Raw genomic sequence first — 26,047 nt, forward strand, 5'->3', positions numbered from 1 at the left:
GGAAAAAAAATAAGCAAATTTCAGGCCTGGAAAAGTCATGGAAAATTGAAATTCTCATTCCAAGTCATGGAAATTTATTCCAAGTCATGGAAAAATGTCTTGTGCGAAGAAAAAGTAACAGTAGCTAAAAGAGCATTAGAAATCTTGAGTGATTTAACAGTATTGCACCATAAAAATTACAAAACTGGAAAATTAAACGATGTGAAATACAAATCTGAATTTTGAAATCTCATTGCATCCATTTCTGTAGCAGCCGTTTGTCTTTTTTTGCAATGTGATTTCATTGCTTGGACATCACTCATTTTGAATTTATCATTATTTTCAACACTTCTTATATTTTGTAGTAGCGAAATTGCACGTTCTTTATTTTGCCACACCCCTTTAAAAAAACGCAATTCAATTGCATTCGATTTCGTTTCCATCACTCGTAAAATCTTTTAATATTGAATCTTGATCTTTTCAAGCAATTTATTGAAACTTAGTAATGACTCATTCAACCTTTGTCAAATTCATTTAATATTTTGCCTGTTTGTAAAAAATAACTATTAGACATTCAAGCATCATTATATTCCATTTACTGTATTTTTACTTTTCTTAAATTTATATGATGAAGACAAATAAGAATAGTTTAGTTTTTTAGGAATACACTGATATATTTTCAACCACAAGTAAGTGCTTCGATGAGGTAGTGGCATTCACATAGAAGTTTTGCTAATGCTCCTTTCCGAAAATTGGCAAGTTAGACATTAAAAAGTACTGTTCTCTTCATATTACAAGGTCATGAAAAAGTCTTGGAAAAGTCATGGAATTTTTTCATCCGAATAGAGTATGAACCCTGTGTAGAACAAACTAAGTTGGATGTTAACATTAATATGTGAAGAACAAATCCTTATTAAGTGTTCTTCAATTTATAAAACAAAGCTTGTAGATGAAATCGCTTTTATTCTTCTGCATTCAAGCCAAAAAAGATGTTAACTTTTATGGGTTTTTTTAACTCCTGCACTCATTTTAGTTTCAATTAATGCAGCAATTCTACTTCTATAAAGCTCACTGAATTAGTGACCCATTGACTAGTATTAAAAATTAATAAATAAAATGTGACGGAAAATCACAATTTTCTAAAATACGCAAAAATGAAGAGTGATTGAGTGACAACAGGAACTCTTGAGTAATTTTGTATTAAATTTCAACTTTTTTTTTTTTTTTTTTGAAAATATCGAGAAAAAATAATAGTCAAGCTCCAACGTTCAAAAGTTTAACTTGTTTTATGCACCCTCTTTATCGAACACATATTTCTGTACAATGTGCTACACCCCGTTTTAATATTTCTTCTCACGTCTGACTTTTATTATTATTATTACGCCTTTTGTTATTAGAATTTCGCTTGTAATTCTTCGTATTTTCTTTGTCCAGACATTTTACAGTCTGCAACTGAAGATTTTTTTTTTTTTTCATTTATTTTTGGAATGTGAATCTGCAGAAAAAGCCTCCATATTGCAAACTGGTACATTTTATTTGTAGAAACCACTAGCCCACCCAGAAAAATCTTCTGGAGGGAGTTTTTTGATCAAAAATACCTACTGGAGGAGTTTTTTTTTTTTTTTTTTTTGTTTTTTTACAAATATCTTCTGAAGAGGGTTTTTTTTATCAAAAATACCTTCTGGAGGGAGTTTTTTTTATCAAAACAGTCCTTTCATATGTTTAATTACTGTAATTAGAAGACGCATTTATGCTAAAACCAATATCTCTGGGGAGTGTTTTAACCCCCCCCCCTCCCGCCCTTCGCTGCGCCTCTGGTCGAAACTGACTTACTTACAAGCTGTTTTTACAGCTATGCGAGAAGACACAAAGAAATATATGGGCACCCATATGCAAAATTGTAACAGAGCTCAGATATTTTCCTCATGGTTTAGCAAGATATTTTCCCCATGAAAACAGATTTCAGTACAGATAAGAGTTATTAAAATTGGACATTATTAATAACTTATTTATTAATGGCTGGAAAATAAATGTTTTTACATTTTTGCGTAGAAAAAAGTACTAAAAGCAAGGAAGTTCTAATTTATAGGGGGGGGGCTTGAGCGCCCACTTGCCTCCTCCCTTCATATGGGCGTCCATGATTGACAGTCAACTCGGTTAAGTTTAAACAGCGTTGTGGAGCAACTGCTCGAAAAAAATTGACTTATTAGAAGATAAATTGATTCAATTAAGTTGCCTTGTGTGAAGATAACGAAAGCCGCCAGTCAGCTAGTTGACAGGCAACATTTTCGAAAACCGCCGAAGCACTAACCGCCTCGTGTGTAGGAAGCCTTAATAGTTTAATCTTTTTTTATTTGTTTTTTTTTTTTTTGGTTGTCTCTGAAACTTATCTAAACGTACACTTAAACAAGGTTCAGAAACAACAAAACATATTTTACTTGTCTGGTTACTATTTATACTTGCACTGTGTTTTATATTAAGCACAAGGAGTTTTGTGTTTATTTTATAAATTGAATGCTTATTATATAACTTAATGATTTTAAAAAATCAGAATTCCAGGTAATCAGACTTGTAATTATGGTATTTTGAATGCTTTTACAAAGCTAACTTTGAGGCTAACTAAGGGATAAAACATAGCATCGAGGTAAATTTCTCTGAAAGTAGCTAAGTAGCAATCTGTAGCAGATAAGCTCTAAAAAGTAAAAAGTTTTCTCTCTAGAGGAATTCCCCAACAAATACGCTATATATCAAAACTTGATTTTCTTTTTTTTTTTAAGTTTTTTATAATTATTCTCTTGTTCCTTTTTAAGTATTTTATTGCAACAAAACTTGAAAATGACAGATTTATAACATAGCGTTTTTAACACATAAAGCATTAAACAAAATAGTATTAGTTGTCGTTGTTGTATGCCATTTAGGCTGGCAATTGGGGGGGGGGGGGTGCGCCGCTTCGCTTTTTCAACTGTACCGTAATTTGGTGTGAATTCCGACTTCTACAGTACACACATACCATAAGGACCCGTTTATAAGGTAGGCAACTATTCACACAAAGAAAGAACAAGGACAGGAGATAGAAAGTACGTCCATGCCCGAGCCGGGATTCGAACCCGGACCTTCCTGTCGTAGTCAGACTTCTCTGATCACTAGACAAGGCAGGTGGCAAGTAATAATAGTAATTATTATTATTATCATTATTATTTCAATAATCATTGGAGCACGTGCAGAAGAGTTACATGTCAAGATAGAATAATTTTATGCATTCTTACTATTCTAAACAAGTTTTGTTTCCAGTTCGTTTTTAGAAGTCTCGTGTTATCGTCTTAGCGTGGACAATAATTATCGAAAATCAAATTCTGAACATAATTACATTGCTTCTCACATCTTGAATGCTCATACCTCTGTCTTCCAGGGTGCAAATAAATGAAGAACTTTCTGCCACTGGAGTCATCGCCCAGTTTACGATTTTATCAACTCACCGAAATGATGGTGGATCGTACGTTTGTTCTGCTAAGAATAAATTTGGAGAAGTTAACAATACTATCATTCTCAGAATCGTCGGTAAGTATTAAGTTATTTTTTTATTTTTTCGCTTACAATAATTGTTTAATTAAATATGTACTACACTAACGATCCCACTTGAACGAGTATCATTAGTTTCATCCCTTATTATTCGATTCAATGGGGTATTCGATAATATGAGGAACAATGTACTCTTACACCTGGTTAAGTTTAATTAGGGTAATTAATATTCATTCAATAACAATCATACATAGTTATTGCTAATTGAAAAAAAGAAAACGTATGAAACGAAAATGAATAAACAACAAAATAAAATACTAATGATAATATAACTAAACCATGTTGTGCTGGAATACATAGGAGACGGTGGGAGAAGCAAAGGGATATAAGTGCACTTTTTATGAAATTTCGAGTAAAACGCGCTTAAAGTTTAGCTTCTAAGTAGTCTTTCATTGATTTTTTCTCTATTAAATCATGCTGTATAGCAGCACCCACCAGAGCTACTAGTACCCTTTCTATCCCTAAAACATAGGAGGGTTTATTCTACCATTTGTGCTGATTATCTCCAATTTTTACTTTTGACAATTAAGTACATCCCATTGCTGACACTCATATAGTGATAAATTCGCCGTGAATCGTTTCAAATGTAACCGATTTATTTGTTTCATGTACAATAAAACCTGTGAAGTTGACCACACTTGTAAGTTGACCACCTGTCTAAGTTGACCGGTTTTTTTTTTCAGGCACGGAATCAGCCCTTATCATATAAATCAACCTTTGTAAGTTGACCCACCTGTTTAAGTTGACCACTTAAGTAGCGCACCGCAAGTGGTCAACTTACACAGGTTTCACTATACCAAATTCGCATTTCTCGAGATTGGTGATTTATTATATTAACCATCAAAGAGGTAAAGCATTTCAATTTTGCGCGGCCAAGGCAGCTGCCTCACTGGACAGGTCCAACCTAAGCTATTTCAGACTCCAGAGGCTGCAATACCTCTTTCAGCTTATTTGAACTGCGAATCTATGGTTTTATTAAAACTTTAGTTATTTTGTTTCATCCGAAATTTAAGAGAAACAGGCAAGAAAACTCTTCTATAAAGTGGGAAACTTTGACTTTGTGTCTAAGATTTAACTTACACTCATTGCAAACGCGACAACAAGCAAAACCCATATCAGAGTAAAATAATTTTAGTAAGTAAAAGTATCTACACAATAAAGGTCTAATAATCTTTATAGGTTTGTAGAAACACTTGTTTTACATAAGCGCGCAAAATGTTCCTACGAACGCAACACGTTACAAGTTTGCTCATACAAGCGCCATGTAACAAGAGGCAAATGATAATTACTTGATAGCAGACGATAAATATTCTATGAAAAAATTAAATAGAAGCGCTTTAAAGTTAGAAAACCATTTAGTTTCATTGTTAAATGGTTTCATTGAACTAAAAAGTTTCTTTGAAAAAGGAGCTAAAGTAGTTAATTTTAGTTCTTTATATAGAATGAAAGGAATTGCTTTCTCATGAACAAGCGCGCGCATTCTGGATATACATGCTCCATTTTACTTAATAAAACCGCTGGTTATAATTTGGCATGATGCTTAAAATTATTTTGACGCACCGGCTTATTATGCTTAAACATTAAAACCTTATTTACTTTACCTAGAATGACAGTACATGAAGATAAATAGCAACATGGCTTGCAAAAAATGAAGAATTTGAGTTTCCTTATAAAATTTAATTTGAAATGAATTTGAAATTCCCATCTTTAAGCAAACAAATTACTGAAAGCATACAAAATAACCAAAACCAGCAACAAAAAAAATTGAACGAGCTGCAACAAAAATTCTCATTTACGATAAATGTCATATTGAAACACTCGCGAATAATCCTATAACACAACAAGGAATCGTATATTTTGGTTTAAAGGACATTCGGCAAAAGCATGCCCATAAGCTCATTTTCTCACATTGAACCATATACTTCCTTATGGCTTAGAAACGCATTTCAGCAATTTTTAAAGCTATTTGCAATGTAAGCGCTGTTTTAGAAATTTTAACTTCATGTACAAAGATAAACATTTTATTTTCCCAAAGAGCTCTTCATGGTAAGAAAGTTCTTGCACCGAAGGAGAGAGAGAGAGAACAGTTTGTTGAATTTATTTTCTTAATAAAATAAAATGTTGTACGTTGGTTAAAATGTATGTATTAAATTGAAGGGGCATTGTTCTGATTTTTAACATATTTTTTAACTTTTAAAGCGTTTTTGATTATTTTAGTAAGAAAGCGAGAAGAATGCATGCACGACTTTTCGCCACACAAAACAACTACGTCACTTCCGTCCCACAAACGTTTGCCGATCAGAATTTCAAAACCCTCGCATAAGAAGTTTCACTTCGAAAAATGTTTAATCGCTTTGTCCTTACGATTAAATTATATTTTCTAACGTTTCAGAAAATATGCACTTAAGAAAACATGTGCTAATGTAAATATTTATTTCTAACTTCAAAGAGCCTCCCGAACGTCCGCTGGCCGTGAAAGTCGGAGAAGTCTGGAGCCGAGCTGCTACAGTGTCATGGTCCAGTCCGTTTGATGGGAACAGTCCAATTACTCAGTATGTTGTTCATTACTGGAAAGATATTGAAGGTTGGTTGTTTTCATTTCTTCAAAATACTTTAGATGAAAAGGATCGCATCATATAAAGCAAATTTTTTTTTCAGTTAAGGAAAAAACAATGAATTTATATTTACTTTCCTCTTAAATAACATTTCGCTTCCTGAATACAAGTATTTTGACATATTTTCTGACTTTTTAGAGTTTTGAACCAGTTTCTTGTTTTGTAACAACAATTATTTTCGTATTAAATTATTAGATACGATAAGGAGCAAATTCAAATAACTTCGACATGTTTTACATTTTTTAGAGTTTCGTAACAGCTATTATTTTTGTATTAACGTTTTTATTCATTACATTTTAGAATAATAATTGAATGTACCTTGAAAGTTTCCGAATATTAAGCAACTTCTATGTAAACACAGGTCCGGAAATGAAAATGAGTAATGATAGTAGCTATTAAAAGCGGTATTGCTACATCTGGTAGAAATTTGAACCATGTTATTTAAATCGTTCAAAAAAAAGTGGAAACCATATTCAGCGTCTACGATTTTTGATTAAATGATGATTGACATTGGAATAGAAGTATAATATAATAAATGTATGCGTAATAAAATGCATAATTAGCGATGATTTTGCAACTGTATTTTTGCACCTATCGTTTGCTGCCTATTGCCTTTCCTGTACATTGCTTAAAGACAACACTGTTTCCTAACGATTGAAATCAACCTATTAACTTAGCTTGTAGAATGCAATTTTTGAAACACATTTGGTAGTTCAGAGCAATGATGGCAGAAAAAACTATAAAACGCACTCCTTATCTGCCATTCTTGCAAAAGTGTTTTGAAAATTTGCGGCACATTTGAAAATTGAAAAAGTGGGTATTTTTACTCTAATTTAGGAATTAGTTTAACTTTTCAACGCAATACAATCGTTGGTGCTCTAATAAATGACAACCTCCAGTTAAAGAACTGCAACGATTGAAATACGTACATTTTGATCAAAAAATATTGTATGTATTTTTAAATATATTAAAGGAATGGAAAAACGATTCGCAAAATATTACAGACTCCCTTACTACCGACATTGGGCAAAAAAAATGGGTCACAAATTGTCTGATATTTATTAGAATCTCAGAGTTCTCACGCTCCTTAAAAAGCCTCATTTGTTTTAAAAAATTTAGGATCCTTGAAATGTCTTTATATCTTTCAAAAAGCTGTTAAAAGCCTCACTTTTCTTGGAAATGCATCCTAACCGAAATGAGAATATTAAAGTAGAGGAACATGGGGCAAAATGAAATGGTGAAATATTTTCTTTGCTTTTAGCTCCACCTATTTGGTATTATTTTAACTATGTAGTCTATTCCAGTCAGGAAAAAAATACCACAGAAGATTAAAGCATTTGTTAATACAGGCAGTTTTTAAAAAATGATATTCATATAGTAATATTTTGTTGTAAGTCACAAATTATTTTTGTTACTGTAAAATGATAAAGTTATTGTTATTAACATTTTAAATATTAATGGAAATATAATATTCAACAGGGCCTGATTACTAAATAGGCCTACTATGCCGTGGCTTAGGGCCCCCGCTATTTAGGGGACCCAAATGGCAAAAAAACTGTTTTAGTCAGTGGCTAAAATTGTTTTATCCAATGGCTAAAATTGTCATGCTTGAAAACAGGGGGCCTCAAAAAATTCTTTAGCCTTGGGCCCCTTGATGTCTTAATCGGGCCCTGATATTCAATGCAGTATTACTTTAATTAATGTTAAGCTTATTTGTATTCAAATAAATTGTACAATTAGTCAAGTACATACGGGGCAAAGTGGATGGGGCAAAGTGAAGTTGTTTGTTTCCTTTACTCACTCAATCATTTAATATAAATCACTTACGTTTTCATTTATTAATTAGTTCATTTATATTCCTTCCACGGGCCCTGATATTCAATGCAGTATTACTTTAATTAATGTTAAGCTTATTTGTATTCAAATAAATTGTACAATTAGTCAAGTACATACGGGGCAAAGTGGATGGGGCAAAGTGAAGTTGTTTGTTTCCTTTACTCACTCAATCATTTAATATAAATCACTTACGTTTTCATTTATTAATTAGTTCATTTATATTCCTTCCACGGGCCCTGATATTCAATGCAGTATTACTTTAATTAATGTTAAGCTTATTTGTATTCAAATAAATTGTACAATTAGTCAAGTACATACGGGGCAAAGTGAAATTGTTTGTTTCCTTTACTCACTCAATCATTTAATATAAATCACTTACGTTTTCATTTATTAATTAGTTCATTTATATTCCTTCCTTTTAGTAATTCACTTATATTTATTCATTCACTTATTTTCTTATTCATTCTTTCTTTTACTCGCTCATTTATTTTTCTTCATATATTAATTAATTTATTCAGTTTATTATCCCTTTATTCATTCAAACTTTTATTTACTAATTCTTTTGACCAAGAATATGTTTTATAATCGAATAAAAAATATTTCATTAGAAAAATATTTTATTTTTCACTTTCCCATATGAAAAAAAAGTTAAATTTTTCCACTTTTCTTTTACGATTCAAATTTACTGCTAAAAATAAGAAATACTGTTTCAACGCAAGTTTTATGACAAAACAAAATTCTTTCTCTATGTACTGTAATTTTCAAAATCATTTTCCGATTTTTTCCAAGAACAGTCACCTTAACCATTTCACTTTGCCCCACATTCTCCTACTTTTATTCATAGACTATTAGTATTTGTCGTAGTAGGATTTTGGTAGTTATGTTTTTTACTAACATTGAATTGATATTCAAACAAAAACGACTTAGATTTCTGCCTAGAGCATTTCCTATCATACGAAACATAATACTCCTTTCCGTTCTATAATACGAAATAGAGAGATATGTCCTGAAAAGACCTTTTTAGGTAAATGAAAATCAGCCTTTAAATGACCTTAGTTCAGTAAGCAAATATTAAGTGGGAACTTTGAATCTCAGTACATAATTTAGAACTTGATAATTGATATCATTTTCTAATATCGTGTTTCCATGAGAATAAGACCGGATCTTACATTATTTTCTATTTTCTGTTAGTATGAAAGACTTACTTTCAGAGAACGGTTTTTTTTTTTTTTTTTTTTTTTTTTTTTTTTTTTTTTTTTTTTTTTTTAATGCACAATAATTTATAAAGCACATTTATTCAGGTTTAAGCCATAGATGTATTCAAAGTTGAGAAATATTTTAATAATTACTCGCACAAACAAAATTCTTTCCACCATTGCATAGCATTGTCTGTACTTAGCATTTTCTTTGATGGCCATTTTCGCACCACTCGTAGCTCAAACTGCTGCTCTTTGCTGAAACTGATACATTTTCATTCCTAGCAGTGTTCCACAGAACTTCTCTAATACTGAACTTTCTTTTTACATTCTTATTATCTAAGCATCAAAAAAAAATTTTTTTTTTTTAATGTTATGATTAAATCACATCTGGCTGTCATGCCATAAGGCTTTCCTTTGAACGACGATCTTTCAACAAAGGCGTTTACTTTAGGGGTAGGACTCTCTTTAGTAGCATGCCTGGAAAATCATGTTAGGGCTCATGTTTTGATTATGAATTCTTTTCATGGAAACACGATATTTTCTCTACATGTTAACGATCAATTTGCGAAAACTAGCGTCCTCATAGCTTAAAATGTCCGTCCATAATCAATCGTAATAGCAATTGCACTGTTATTATTGTTGGTATTTTATGCCTTTCTGTGTGTGAATATATGAAATGCTACAAAATTTTGTCTTCTGTTGTCAGGCGCATCTCACCGCCTTCAGGAACGCAACGTCCCAGCAACACAAAACTCAGTACTGCTGAACGATTTGTTGCCCGGAACGACATATTTGTTAAGGGTCGTCGCAGAAAATGATGTTGGACGCGGTGAATCTTCGGAACCTTTCAAACTCAGAACAGAAGAAGAAGGTTGGTGTGAAAAAAAAAAAAAAAAAAAACACAATGAATTTTAAAATATGGAAGCGTTGTGCTACTTTGAAAAAATGTTCTGATCTACCTTCTATATTTATTAAGGCTATACTTTTGCTCCTTACCAATTATTCAGTTTCTATTGTATATAAAACAAAAATTTCGTCCTTTTTTCTGTGATACAGAAAGATTTCTGTAACTTCATCCACCTAAATCATCGGGGATATCGCAAAATAAGCTTTCGATTCGTTAAAAAGTACAGGGGCGCACCGATAGGAAGTCATTAGAGGTTTCCCTATTCGTCTGATTTTGTTTGACGATTCGACAAATTTCGAGACATAATTGCAATAAAATGCCCGATTGTGCTTTTTCATTAGATGCACTTCTATTTGCATTACCGTATTTTACGGTCGGCAAAATGTACAGGGTTCCATTCGGCAAACTGAAAATTTCCACCCTCCCAAAAATTTAAGTTTGAAGCGGCCCTGAAAAAGTATAATGTCATTAGTTATCTTTACTAATAATAAAGCTGAAAGTCTGTCCGGAGGACGTCTGTGACGCGCGCTAGACCGTTCGGCCGATTTTCATGAAATTTGGCACAAAGTTAGTTTGTAGCATGGGGGTGTACAACTCGAAGCGATTTTTCGAAAATTCGATGTGGTTCTTTTTCTACTCCAATTTTAAGAACAAAAATATAAGATGGACGAGTAAATTAAATTATCATAACGTGGAACCGTAACATGAGCATAAGCCAATGGGCGAGATACTAAATTATCATAACGTGGAACCATAACATGGGTACAAGCCAATTGGCGAGAAAATTCACCACACATTATTTGTAAATATACAGACGAACCAAAAGACCTTTTAATTTTTCTATTAAGGGCAAAGCCGTGCGGGTATCACTAGTAAAATAATAATTAGAAATAAAAATGTAATTTTCTGTAGTTATATCTGAAAAATATTCTAAGTAAAGAAATAGATGCATAATATCTTTTTAAAAAGATGTTTATTTATTTATTAAGATTAATTCTAATATCATCGGTGGTGAAGATACCAAACCTCCATATCAGAAATGTTTGAAGAGGAGCATTAAAACTTGTTTACATTTTAATTTCTAGTTATCAGTACCATCGTACCGCAACTCATTATCTAGCTGCTTTTTGTTGCAAGAAATTATTTACAAGAGGTTAGGAAACTGATGTAAAAGTGTAAGAACATTACGTTTCATAAATATTGACATTGAAGATTGAGTACCTTCACCCATCGTTATACTTCAGTAACTTCCAACTATTAATAAAAGCAATAAATGATATAACATGATGCCAAGAAGTAGTCAGCTGATAAGCAAAGATGCATGAAATGATGTTTCTTGGCTTCATGTCTTATTGTATACACGTGTCCTTGCCAGGGGCGGATCCAGAAATTTTTGTATGGGGGGGTCAATTTTCAGTGGTCAGTTAAGTGGAAGAAAAACAAAGTATAATTTGAACTTTCATCAAAATATCTTAATAACCTATACATGTATTCCAATAAAAATGTTATCATGAAAACTATACATAGCAATTTATTCATTGCATAGTATGCTGTTAATATTTGAATTATTTAAATTGTTCAAATTGATGAAATTACATTTTTTTTTTTACATTTAATGTGCCAAGAAAATTTATTTTCAATGAAAACAATAAAGGCACAACATTGTTGCATTAAAATTTTCCTATTCCTATTCAGAGTCACAACTGACTACAATATTATTTATGACGAGGACTGCATACTAAATGCCTTGCCTCCATTATTTTATATACCGATAGATGGCAGCACCATCACCGGATCGAACAGTTAATGAGAATTTAGAACTAGTCCAGGAGCTAATAGCTACCTGGTGCTAGCACCCCCAGAGGTATCGTTCACTTGGAGGACATTGAGACCACGAGCATATTTAACGTCGCCCAGTCCCCTTTAATGACGACGGTGGGTCTTCGACCATCGAGGTTCGAACTCAGGACCCTCCGGCCCCGAATCCGACACTCTACCGATCGGGCTACCACGGCCCATTAAAATTTTATACAACAAAGTTAAAATATGGAGTTTGTATTTCAAATTTTATACAACAACGTTTCGGAGTTTGTATTGTAAAAGGGTCCTGGCTAACGCATGACCCTGCTGGACTGAAGCTCAGGAGCCACCAAGGTTTAGGACCTCTATTTTTTCAAAGTTATATTATATGTAATAGAATTTGCATGTATTAGACTTCAAGAGACAAGTCTAACAAGACTAAGTAAAAAGTGGTTACCTACACTAATTTTTCAGGACTAAAAATTGACATTCAACAATATTAATAAGTTTAGGAAATATAAAATAATAATTATTCAGACAGTGTTTATCATCACAGGGGGGTCAGCTGACTCTTTGACCCTCCTCTGAATCCGCCCCTGATCCTTGCTTCTGACCATTGCTTTGCTTTGGAAGCTCAAAACTTTTTCTGCACTGAAGAAAAGATTCCGTATAACTCCAAAACGACATGTATGCAATACTTTTGAGAATTTTTTGCTTAATACGGTTCGTTTTATCACCTACAAACGTTTTAGTTTAAATTATTTTTGATAATAGAAAATCGCCTGTCGAGGTAGGACGGGTGAAAACTGCTTCTACATTTGAACGAAGCCATTGCCTATTTGGTGATATTTTGATACTTGAAATTGTAACCCCAACTCCAGTGTTTAACCCTAAACTCCAGTAGGTAGCGTTCATTGTTGAGCCTTTTTTCGTCTCTTCATTCCCCTGAAATGACACAGTCTTACCAATAAAACCCAGTTTAGCCTTGTCACAATAAAGCCTTTCCCTGCTTGTTAAACGTAACCAAATCATATTATCAAATTATCATGCCGTGGCGCGAGTTTCATTGTTGAAACTCACGCGTTACTCGATCAGCGGCTGTTATATATGTGGGAATTTTGGCCAATTTTACAGTGTGCAAAGTGCAGTTCCTTTTTTCTTTTCTTTTTTTAATGGGGTTACGCTCATATGCCTAGGGCTTCCTCAACACAAGTCTATACACAATTTCATGTAAAACTTAATAATTCAATGTTTGAGTTGTTAATGTTGAAAAATCCAGGGCCGCCGAGAGCCAAAGCGATCCCCGAGTCACTCTACTCCCATAAAATTTGTCAAATTTATTCTACTCCGATTCCTAACCGCTTCCCCCCCCCCTCCTCCTCAAGGGTCGGATCCCTAGTTTCAGATTTCAGACTAGGTTGACATGGTCTCTCGCCAGTCTTGGAGAAATCATTCATAAATCATCTTATACTTTTTGCCACGAAATAACACAACAATTCTTTCCTTTCAGCTCCAACTGCACCTCCAACTGATGTAACTGTTATTGCAACTGGACCAACCAGCGTCTCTGTTACTTGGAAGGTAATGTAAAAATGATTATTATCATTGAAATATGCATTATAAAGTTTTTAACAGTTTTCAGTTAAATAAGAAGAAATATCAGAAATTGACCATCTTGGAATTTCACGGGAAGAAACAACGAAGTACAGACAATGATCTTTATAAAGTCGTAAAAATGAGCTTTAGGAACAAAATCAAAGTGTTCACATTTTCTTTGGATTGAAATCATTCTCCAATAATTTTGTTTAACATTCACACGTACGATTTACTTTTAGCTATGTTTACACATTTTACTAAATTTAGTAATTACATCGATTACGACTTTCAAAGAACAATGCGATAGTTGATGTGCAGATATTTTGAAATGGAAAGGTTTAGAGGTAGTAGGCAGTTTCTAGACAAACTGGTTTTACCATTAATAAATGTAGTTTTAAGTGTCATTGATTTTCGAGTTTTCAATTAATTCTGATTGCTAAAGTTCCTGAAATTTGTCGACTTTGATACCTTTTGAAGTTAAAATGATGTACCTGATATATGACCCGTCACTTCAAATTTTTTCATAGAGGGGTGGTACGGTTGGCGCTCAGAGCAAATTTTGTCGAAAACAGCAAAGCCCATACCCAATTATATGTAAAAACATAATTTTTTCTAACCAATTGACCTTCTCGGGCTGACGGGCCAGCATCACACAGCGTTTTACCATGGAAAGCTCAAGTGCGCTTATAATGTTATTAAATTTGAATTATAAAATTGAAGTTAAGTTATTCGCTTCTGCGTTTCATTGTCTTTAAATTGATGTAAGACGTAATTTTCGTCGTCAAAATTTGTTTCTTACCAAAATTTTAAAAATTTAAATTCGAAAATTAAGATTTAAATAGAAAAAAACGCTTCTGTATATAGTTGATATGCAACACACATGAACAATTTATGAAGTAAAGAACTTGTTTTTCGTATTAAAATTTAAAAACATAATATACGACTATTGAGGTTTAAAAAATAAGAGTTTCAAGATCATCAAATGGAGCATTACAACGTTCATTGAATAAGAAAATAGTACATTGTGTGAAACAATTTCATAAATTTAGATAAAATTGTAGCTTGTTTTTTTTTTTTTTGCTTTTAGCAGATCTTTCAACGAATTCCAAGAGGTGCAAGCCGATGAAAACATAGCACTTGAAATGCGTGTCAACAGTGATTCTAGTCATATTCCGCATCCGACTACGTTTATTGATTTTTTTTCTCTCTCTCTCTCCCTTCTCGTTGCACGTGCTCCAGGGTTACCGGCAAGTGGAACTCCATTGCTTCATTCATACGGACGGGAGCTTTTTGGGGTTGCAGCGAGTCATTCAGTTTGTCGCCAAGTTGATATTTTCAAAACAATTTACCGTTAAAATTGATATTTACGTGAAATTAAAAGTACAAATATACTTGTTAGATGCTCTGAAACATGTGCATGTAAAAATTTTGCAATTTGGAAGCCTAACTTTTGCGATATGTAAGCAGAAAATTGTCCGTCTGTCGCCAAAACGTCCATGTAATAAAGTAGAATATTATGTAATTTAATTACTTTAGAATATTTTTTTGAGTGTTAAAATTCATAATATAATCTGCTTTTCATGTGAAAGCAGTTTTGGACTCGTAAGCATTCACAAATAATAATTTATTTTGACTCAAAGATTATTACAATTACTCGCGGAACGTATTTAGTGACTGTAAAGTCAAAACAGTGTCTGGTGTTTAATATTGTTTCTGATGATCCATTAGAGTACTAATTCATATAACTTTTTTTCATTTATTATTTAAACTTTTCAATTTTGAATTTTTGCGCCGGCATTTATAGATTGTCGTATCATTATCGTTTTCTAAGAGTTTGAAATTGTTTTTGGACTTCTTCCTTTTTTAGCTAGATATAATTTGGTTGAATTGCAACTGTTTAATTTTCAAATCCGTTCAAAAACTCTCAACAAATTGATCAAACAAATAACAGGCTGCTGAAAACATGAAGCAAGAGTAGCGATAACGGTTGTGAGTTGGTAAACTTCGCAAATCATAATCGATCGTCTGCAAACCAGCTGGTTTCAACTCATGAGGAAGAAAGTGCAATGAGGTCCCTTTAAATATTTTTTTCATTGCTTTTTCCTTGGGGTGTTCCGGTGTATCTCAAAACATCTGCTCAGAGAATATGCCGGATTGGCGATGGGGCGAGTTTTTCTCATGTGTATGAATCAAAATTATTCTATCTACTATCAAGAACCCTCAATATAGAAAATTTCGACAAATTTTAACTACTTCAGATCGTTTTTTCTGCTGAGAGTTAAAAAGTTGTTTCTGATAATAAAGCTATACTGACTGCATATTATTTTTGATGTGATAAAAACTGTTGCGCAGTATGAGTTCAAACAGTCTCATATACATCATTGATTTTCTAGCATGATGTCTATAATTTCTCAGTTAGCTAATGTTCCGTATTATTTTAAACATACTTTCTTAATTTTTAAAATTGATTTCTGAAAGCAAGATCTGCCTCTCTCATGTAAAAAGAGGATGTTGTTAATTTGCTTTTATGGAGAACATTTTAAATTCAGCATTTTTGTCACATTTTTAGTATACTTTTGCAGGAGACAAATTGAACGACAAAGTTACAAAAAAAGATATTTTTCCCCTCCACATTCAACTTTGAAACTGGCTAGATACAAAATAAACAGATACACTTTTCATGCACTTTATTCGGAACTTTTTATTCACTTTTTATGCAATACAAAAGCATTTAATTTATTAGCTTTTCAATAGGGTGGTTTCCTTCAGTCAAAAGTATTACTTCTAGTCATTGAAATGGATAGAATGAACAAAAAAAAAAAAAATGGACCAAGAAAAATACTTTTATTTTCCCAACAGTTTTTTTTTTAATTAATTTTTTGAAATGTCCGATTTTTCAAACAAGGCGTGGTTTTGACGTCACAAATGAAGCACTTTGCCGCATCTTTCTACTACGTTTCCACGTTATGATAATCAAGCAGCGAATTAAAATTGCGCTCTACGCTTGCTATCAGCCATATCGTTGCCAATACACGTGAGTAAAGATGCGAATTAAATATTTTACACTGTGAAAATGGCAACACAGAATGGCATTTCATCATTTGTGATGTCATCGGCAGAAGCATAAACAATAAAAGCTCTTCGATTTAAGTAATTTTTTAAAAATATTAAACGTAAACAAATTTATCAAAAAATGGTGAGATAATAAAGTACTCTGTATTTATTTCTCTTTTCTGTTGCTAAAAATATAAAAACAAATTTAAAATGAAAATAAAAAAGAATAAAAATAAATTACTTCCACACATTTTTTGTCAAAAACAAATCGTTTCCGGATCTTTAGTTCGTTTAAAAAGAATGTACTTTGAATTTACCGTTGCCAAAAAAAAAAACAGTTAAATTAAAAATTTAGAATGCAATAAAGATATAGAATAGATTTTTAAAAAATATATCTCATCAATAGTTAATGTACAAAATAAAATCATTTCCTTTTCGAGTTCACTTGATTATGATACGATTAACCAATCTCTAGCGTTCATCGATATTGAGTCTGCGAGAAATCGTATTTCGATTTTTATTTGTAACTTTTTTCCTTATTTCTTGAAACTAAAATTAAGAAACTGTTTATAATCTGTTCAATGCATTCAATTCTTTTAGAATCAAAGAAAAATATTTTTATTAGTTTTGCTTCTAATTAATAGAAATATTCGAATTTATCCTATAACGTTAATGTTAAATGTGTTAAAAATTTTTATTTAAAGTAGCCAAATTTTTAAACATATATACAGTGGCTCCTAAAGGTGTTCGTACACCTACGACTTTCAATAAAATAGGACCCTATCCCATTGGTTAGAATTAATATTATGGAATAGGTATATCTTTTGGTACGTATTCGAACTTCAAGAGTTGTTTCCAACAAAGCTTAATTGAAGAGAATCCGCTTTTTAGTTCGGGAAAAGCTCAAAAATGAACGAAAAATTGTTCGAATCAAAAGACGAACTTTGAAAATAAACTGTCCTCCAATAGAGCTTTCGAACCAGAAGAATTAAACAAGTTATTAAGTAACATAAACAGTCACACCAGGTGTGTGACATGACACGGAGGTGAGAATTCACATGTTGTGAACCAATAATATGTAAAATAAAAAATTATTATTAAAAAATTGTTGGAAGGATTAAATAGATACAATTTTTATGAAATAAAAAAACATAGTTAAAGGAATTGTTCCTTAAAGTTTTTACTGTAAAAGCCATGTGACAGAAAAGTTACTTTTTGAAGAATGATCCATATAGGTCATCAGTTTGTCCATTTCATGTTGCATTTCCTCCATTGTCTAGCGGTAGCCAGACATTGTCCGAGAGATCATTAACCCTTAAAAACTCTAAAACTAGTAAGGGATAAGGGTTCTTCAATAAAATCTTCCCTAATGAGTTATTAACTGTCAAGAATATGCCCCTGTGTGCGGAAAATCCTAAAAACCATCGTATGCTCTTTCGTAGCACAGTTGAGACCAAGTGAGCCCCCAGGGCTAATCTATTTGAGCTGCCCTTCTGTTCTTTATAAAGAGTAGACTTCAGTCAATGCCAATATGGTGTAGGAGACAACGTACTCCACAGACCCGACCTTCGCCAAAAATGTTTTCATCGTCATTTATACAAACGCTGAATTTTTCTGTTACTGGCAGATTGTTTTCAATGTTAAGCTTAGAAAAAAACATCGTTGTACCTCAACTGTTGGAAGTCAGTGCAATTATAAAAGTTTTACAAATGAATTTCTATTGGTATTTAACGCATACAAATAACGTATGCATTCGCTCTAAAAACAATAATTTCAAAAATGACGAAAAAGTACTCAAATTTGAACATATTGCGAATAAAAATGGCTCCGACTACGTGGTATTCAAATCTGAAACATTCAAATACTCAAATCAACATGTGTGCTCGTTTTTGTAGTATTTGTGCTCATTTTTTAATATGTAATATTTTCAAAACTGAGTATTATGCACTCATTTTTGAGTATGAAATAATTCAGCACACTATTTGAAAACATGAGTACTCATGTTTGAAACAAAAGGTTTCAAGAAAATTTGAAAGCATGAATGTACTCATTTTTGAAAACATTTTTCTCAGTGCTCTGTTCGTTTTCAGGCCCCGCCACGAGAACATTGGAACGGACGACTTCTTGGATACTATGTGGGACATAAACGACATCAATCAATGGAGCCTTTCGCTTTCCATACTGTTCCAGCAGGAAGGTCCACCCACGCGGATTACAGACTAACTCGTCTGCAGAAAGCTACGAGGTATTCCGTCGTTGTCAAGGCCTTTAATTCCGTGGGATCTGGGCCAGAATCCCACGAGTTGCTTGTGGAAACTTCAGACAAAGGTAGGACGAATCCGTAATATTTCTGGACGTTAGTGTGCTTGAAAGAATATGCGTGTAGTCAGTGCCATTGTTGGGAAAAAAGTGTTTGGGGAAACTCACCTTTTGGTTTGGGAGACTCACCAAAAGAAAAGGCGTTTGGACGCCAATTTACATTACATTTTCAATATTTCTATGACATAAAAAAAAATATTTTGGGGGGGGGGGGCGGCTCTCTCTTGCGTTCCCCACCCCCGACCCAACTACAGCACTGCATGTAGTACAAGGGATTACGATTTAAAAAAAAATGTATCGGAACTGTTAGAGCCACCAGAAAGTAATTTAGTTTCTTCAAACAAATGTTTGCCAAATTTTGTTTTAAATCGGTAAATTGCAATAACACTAGATATCAACATTTTTTTACCACCTAATGAATACATTTTCAGACACTGATCGATAAAACGCGATTGATTTTCGATCAAAATATCTGGAAAAAGCATTTTTAATAACTTTCAATTTTTTTTTATACAATGATTGGAATAAAGGGAAATTAGATTTTGCAATGTCGGGTGATTTTATTCTAACGAATTTCGATAGAAAAGTGTGGTTCTGTAACATGATTATGCTAGATCACACTTCTTAAAACGAGACCTAGAAAAAAAATGAATTGCGGTGGGTTACCTCATCCACCATCTCACCTGACACTGCACCTTAAGGCGTGCACGGGGGGGGGGGGAGAGAAGGTGCACCTGTTGGCCCGGGTTCCGAGCTTAAAGGGGGCCCGATATTTTTAACATGAAGCGTGAAATATGTGTCGGGACGTAAGAGTAAACAATATGGAGGGGGGCCTGTAAAAGTCATTTGCGACGGGCCTCAAAATTTCTGTGCGCACCGCTGACTGTACCATCTGATTTCCCTTTGTGCCGATGGCTATGTCGCAAAAAAACTTGGAAAAATGACTGATATCCAAACTACATTTTCCAGACATTTCGGTCCAGTTTTATCGATCTGGAATTAACTTTTCATATCAGGTGGTAAAAAGTTGTTAATAACTAGGAGATTTACATAAAAAAAAACTTGTTAAAATTGTATTTGTTTGAAAAAAACAGCATTTCTTGCCAGTCCTCCAAATACTTGCATTTCAAAAAAAATTTACATGTAAAAAGGAATGAAATTTTTGAAAATTTCAAACTTTTACGTTATGGTTATTCAATCTATCCGCTCAAACACACTAGAGTAAGAGTGCATCTTCAAAAATAAAATTTTACCAATAAAATATAAAAAAATTTCATTGCTGATTTGTAAGCCTGTCTTAGTTTTCTTTATTCTTACAGATAGTCTGAAACCTCCTCATCTTTACGTATCTGAAACCAGTGACAATACCGCCCTATTAGAGTGGGAACATCCAAGAGATCTGCCTGATAATGTGTTCACTCGTAAGTTTTTTTTTTTTTTTTTTCCCCTGCGGAATACTTGGTTTCGTTAGAAAAATCAACAAACAATAGTTTTCTGATTTATACACAAGCAAGTATTTCTTTTTAATAGCACAGTTCGTAGTTGTCCTGATTTTTCTGATAAAAAAAATATTTCGCCCTGATTTGTCCAGAGTTTTAGCTTTTGTCCTGATATTCCTTTTTTTTTTTTTTTTTTAAATATATATGCTCGTTTTACTTCTTTCTCAAGCAGAACATGTCAGTACCAATTCTGCATCAAAAATAACTTATCACCTCAAAAGTCGAAAAGCAAATCATTTTCTCAGAATTTGTTCCTTACACAGGCCCGTGTCCAGGATTTCACAAAGGGAGGGGTTTCAAAGATCTTTCAAAAATCATTTCTCGCAGTGGCATGAAAACACCTCTTATACCAAATAATTCATTCCTGTTTTATGGTTATAATCAAGCAATGGAGTACTTTATGGGCCAGAGCCATTGATTTTAAAGCACATTACTATTCCTAGGAAGGTATAACAAGTATAGTATTATATACATGTAGGGATGTTTGTGACCCCTCCCCTATTTCCCCAAATTCCGGCTGCGCTAGTGGGTAGAATGTTGTTTTACAGCTTCTTCAGAAACAAGCCTTTTTATCTGTTAACTACACTGCATATTGCAAAAGGTATTAAAAATTTCGCACAAATATTTATTTTTTTTTACATGCTGTATACCAAAAAATATTCCCATTGGATGTTTTGTATTGTCAGTCTATTCAGTGGTTCTTTTGCAACTGGTTTTCTAAAATATAATTTCAGTTGGTGAAGAGTGGGCACTCGTAAATTGCTGAAAAAAAATCAAAGAAAATGACTTAAAAAAAGAGCAGTGACATAAACATTAACACTATAACTAAGTTAAATATCATTTTCTTCATATTGCTTTTATCATTATTCTCCCCCAATGGGAGGGGTTTAACCCCCTAAAACCCTCCCCTTGGACACGGCCCTGTCCGTACAAGCACCGAATTTCCATTCTACCGAAGTGCACATTCATGTAGCTTGGCGGGCAGGTCGACAATTTTCTGCGTTGAAATTGTTGTTTACTTAGTAAAATAACTTGCTGAATTTGACTTTGACTAGTCCCCCCCCCCCCTGTTTTCCTTTCACGTTGTCGACGTCAAATCCTAGTGCATGAGATAAGTTTTGGGGAGTTTTAGGTGAAATCCAAATTTTTTTACCTAAGTTCGGAAAAGCCCGCCTTTTCATTTCCCTAATATTTTTTAAACCATCCATTCTTAGAATGAAATAGGAGATGACCTAATAATGCTCTTGAAATCGGTTTTTAAGAAAATAAATATGCTCCTCACTGGTGGTTACTTTTTAGTGTTCTAATCAGTTTGATTTTGCAAAATGTTTACTTTGTAGACTACAGGGTGGGGCGTGGGAACTTCCTTTTCTGAATGTGGCGCGCAAAAATTGTTGAGCATCACAGAGTGATAAGAAGAGGCTCAACGGAAAGACCGCAATGCGAAGTTTTGTTTCATCATACTTTCAGTTGCCACCATACGTCGATGGAGACAGCATCCCGCTTTAACTGTGGAATCGTCATTTTCAAACAGCCGCTCGATCGGAATGGGGACTTAAACTGCCCTGCAAGCTCGCCTGATTTAGCCCCTTGTGACTATTTCCTGTGGGGTTTTCTGAAGTCGCGGGTTTATAACGAACGTTCACGAACCCTCGAGGACCTGAAGAACCACATCCGAGCCGAAACTGTCAATATACTGGCCGACATGATCCAAAGAGTTGACCAAAACTTCCGATTTCGACTGACTTAGTGTAGTCCAGTGTATTTACAAGTGGAGGGTAGCACTTAGAAGATACTATTTTCAGAAAAGTGTATAGCACAATCTCACATTATGTGTGACAGGAAAAAGATAGTAATAACGAATTTTTAAGTACGTAATTTTTTTTAACTTCATTTTCAAAATAGGAAGTTTCCTGTAGAACTATTTCCAAGAAATCTTAAACTAAATCTCTAATACTTGAATTAAGTTTCGATAGAGAAAATATTCATACAAACCTTTCCGGGGAGGGTTTATGAGATATTCCGACGTTGATCAAGTGCTTCGCCGAAAATTACATGCCGTGTTAGAGATCTCAGCCTTTTTGCATCCAATAAATGTTTTAATCATTTTAAAAGTTAATAGCTAGGGTAACGGCACCAATAACAGACATGCTTAAGACATAGCTCCCTGGTTAACTCAACTTTCGGAGCCTTTAAATGTATTTAGACTTTTTAAACTATTTTTCTCTCATTCAACGACATCTTATCTAACGTTTGGCTACTTCTGGATCCTCTGAATTAGTTAATTCTATTTTTATTTGCTGAATTTCGAAAAGAGGTTCGACCCCCCAGTAACAGACACGGAGAAATCTGATGATACCCAGTAACAAATAGGACGAAGAAAGGACGAGTAATTAACAAAATTCCCTTTTTCTCTTAAAAATGTGAAAAGTTCATTATTTTTAGAACTAAAGCTTTATTAAATTCAAATGAACATGAAACACCAGCTGACTTCGTGGTGGCGGTTTATAACCATCTACCACTGCCAGGGGCGGACTGGCCACGTGTGAGATGTGGAAAATTCCACATGGGCCGTCCTTAACTCGGGCCGTTTTCTGTGCATTCAAGGTGTATGTACCGTTTTCCTCAATTTTATTTAAAAAAAAAAAGTTCTTAGTTAGACCGGCCGTTCTTGTGTCGAGGGCTACAGCCAGAACTGCTCTTTTTTGGATGGGGGGGGACGGCCGCTCCTTTTCCAACGGTCACTCTCGGGACGTTACTCTGTTCTTGCCTAACTATTACCGTATCTTGTTACGTAGGGAAAACGAAACAATGTCTTTGTTGTGTGGTCTTCGTCCGAAGCGAAGCCTTCGGGGTCCATGGGTGTCTCTCGTATCTGTTCGGAAGTGACGCTTCCTGGAATTCTGGTGAGGAGTTTTATTGGGGGTGGGGATCTTTTTTTGTGGCCATCTGAGACTGTCTGGGAAAAGATTACATTGAACCTTTTTCTGATGAAAGAAGAGAAAGGCGCCATCCTAAGAATAGAATGTATAGGAGCGAAACGACTGCTAAAAAGCTTTTTTTTTCCTTTTCATCCTTCGTTTTCTTGGTATGTTTCCCAGCACTTTGCAATAGATAGATCCGCAATCCCCCCACCCCAAGTGTATATCCCATGATTTTCACTTTAGTTCTTAGAACCTGACAAATAAATTTCATTCACTAGATAACATTTTGAGAGATACCTTTGAAAATCAGTTTTTTTTGTAGAGTAATTCGGGCTTATCCGATATTTCCGATCAGTTCTCACTGTCTCATGATCTGTGATGTATTCATTCTGAACGGATATATTACGTTTGGTTTACATGAAAATTTTCATTAGTTTGAATACGTACAATACAATTTTAAGGAAAGACGGTTTTAAAATAAAGAGTTTTTTCTAAAGGGTAAATAGTACCGCTCATGGCCATATGAGGCAGTGAGAAGCAAAGGGATGCACAAGATGTAAAATTAAAAATTTGGAGATAACCAGTACAAATGGTAGGTGGACCCCTCCTCTGTCTTGGGGCAAGAGATCATGATTTAGACAAAAATTCAATGAAAGCCAACCTAGGATGTAATCTTTATACGAGTTTTACTCAAAACTTGAAAATGTCTACTTACACCACTTACCTCCTCACTCCCTCAAATGTATTACGTTTTGTTTTAAAATAAGATTATTATTCACTTTTACATTAACGAAATACTCTTAAATGCGGATTTTCAAAGAGGCCACACAGTTTTCAGTGTTTTTTTTTTTTTTTTATTGCGTAGAGCAATTTAAGCTTGCAAATATTTTTGAGTAAGTTAGATCCTTGAAATATCACCTATATATTATGGGCGTTTGCTGCATGCTTGTTTTAAATCAATCTGCCCACTAGTTTGCTTGAAATGAAAAGTTAAATAAGGATTTCTGAAAAAAAAAATCTTGGTATTTCAGCGGGGGAGGGGAGGTGAGGGGGTGCTGGAGGAACCTTTTTTTTTTTTTTTTTTTTTGAAAAAACACACTAGAAACTTTTTAGGTTTGAAAAACTATAGCCAAACTTTTTTGGATGGGGGCGGCATGAATTTTTTTTCCACATTAAAAGTTCAGGGCCAGTCCGCCCCTGACCACTGCCTTGTAAATACCAAGTGGCTCATAAAATTCACTCTGATAACACTAGATGGTTGCACCGTATTCATGGGCCACAGCAAAATTAGTTTTACTCGCCTAAAATTCTTATTATTTAAACTCAAACTTATGACTGTCTGTTACTGGACCCTTGTCTGTTACTGGTGCCATTACCCCATATTTTAATATGCTGCCTTACATAAATTTTGTTTGATTAGTTTTTAATACTTAATTTATTTTACATTTCTAATTTGAACTATTATCCAATTTCTAGTAGTTAAAAATTGTAAAGAAAATACTAAACTTTAAAAGGACAAGAATTTAGTTGTTTAATTTTTCATTTCTTTTTAACATCAAATATTTTTTTCCTTGCGTTATTCATTTCATTTTTTTTTCCTTTCCTATATTAACTTGATTTAATGTCTCTTCATACTGAGGTACTAGTTACTGAGGTAATATGTTTCACAAAACTGAATGTTTTAGGAGGGGCACTTTCACCCCCCCACTCGTAAATTCCTACTTCTATCTAAAATAAATGCATTATTTTATCGCAATTGCGAAGCCCAAATTCTGAGTAATTATACCAGTAATATTGCTGTATGAATCAGAACCTGTCAGTTTTAGTGAAAAATCAAACTGCGCTGGTCGTTTTTATACTAATGTTTCCAGCAAAAAAAAATACGCACCAGTAAACTTAATTACAACATGTGATGATGAAATACAAAGCCATGTATGCACGGCTGCGGAGTCGGAGGAAAAATGACCGGCTCGGACTTCGACTGCGGGAATTTTAGAGCCTCCGACTCCGACTTCCCTCCTGAAATTTGCCATTTTTGGACTTGCGTTAGTCTGGCTCTGAGGTATAGATATTATAAAATATTAAGTATCCTTATTTTTGTCCTGATATTTTTGTAATTTTGTGTCCTGATTTTTTTCAAAGCCACTACAAAGTATGCACAACAACAAATTTGCAACCTTGGTCACATAAACATTAAATATTCTTTTATCCTAAGTGAAAAAAAAATTGCTATAGTAGAAACATTTAATTAAGAAGGAATATAACAGTAAAATGTGTCTATTCTAGTGTAAATTTGACATGATAACGAAAATAACTAAATTTACGCATATTTCTAACAGCATTCAATTTTTGTCCTCAGATTACATGGTGTACTACCGACCAGGTGCCGAAGGCAGCTGGCACAGTGTGCATGTGCCGTCCAAAGACAAGCGATTCAAGCTCTCTTCCTTAGAAAGTGGGACAAAATATCAAGTGTACCTCACAGCCTACAGTGAATCTGGAGTCAGTGACCCCAGTGATACCCTTACTTTGCTGACAGAAGGTATTATATACCACTTTCATGAAATAAGTTTTGAAAGTAATGCAAGTGTTTGTAATTGTTTGCCTTCGTTTCAACCAATCAGCTGAATTAGATTAGGCACTAGTTCTCAATACAAATTGCATTCCTCTGGATTAGTGGTGCGACATCGATGAAAAAACATCGATGTTCGAAATTTAAACATCGATGTTATCCATACAT

The 26,047-nt window shown here is 33.7% G+C and overlaps 1 protein-coding gene across 1 annotated transcript in view; it reads left to right on the plus strand.

The window, feature by feature from the left end:
• Positions 1 to 26,047, plus strand: part of LOC129235221 (cell adhesion molecule DSCAM-like) — a 92,613-nt gene that overhangs the window by 52,903 nt on the left and 13,663 nt on the right. The window contains exons 16-22 of the mRNA XM_054868927.1: positions 3,389 to 3,537; positions 6,008 to 6,142; positions 9,915 to 10,079; positions 13,426 to 13,496; positions 18,656 to 18,893; positions 20,204 to 20,305; positions 25,667 to 25,849. Of these exons, the coding sequence (XP_054724902.1) occupies positions 3,389 to 3,537; positions 6,008 to 6,142; positions 9,915 to 10,079; positions 13,426 to 13,496; positions 18,656 to 18,893; positions 20,204 to 20,305; positions 25,667 to 25,849 (1,043 nt within the window). The remainder of the gene's footprint in view (positions 1 to 3,388; positions 3,538 to 6,007; positions 6,143 to 9,914; positions 10,080 to 13,425; positions 13,497 to 18,655; positions 18,894 to 20,203; positions 20,306 to 25,666; positions 25,850 to 26,047) is intronic.

Source organism: Uloborus diversus, chromosome 2 (assembly GCF_026930045.1).
Source record: "Uloborus diversus isolate 005 chromosome 2, Udiv.v.3.1, whole genome shotgun sequence".
NCBI classification, from domain to species: Eukaryota; Metazoa; Arthropoda; class Arachnida; order Araneae; family Uloboridae; genus Uloborus; species Uloborus diversus.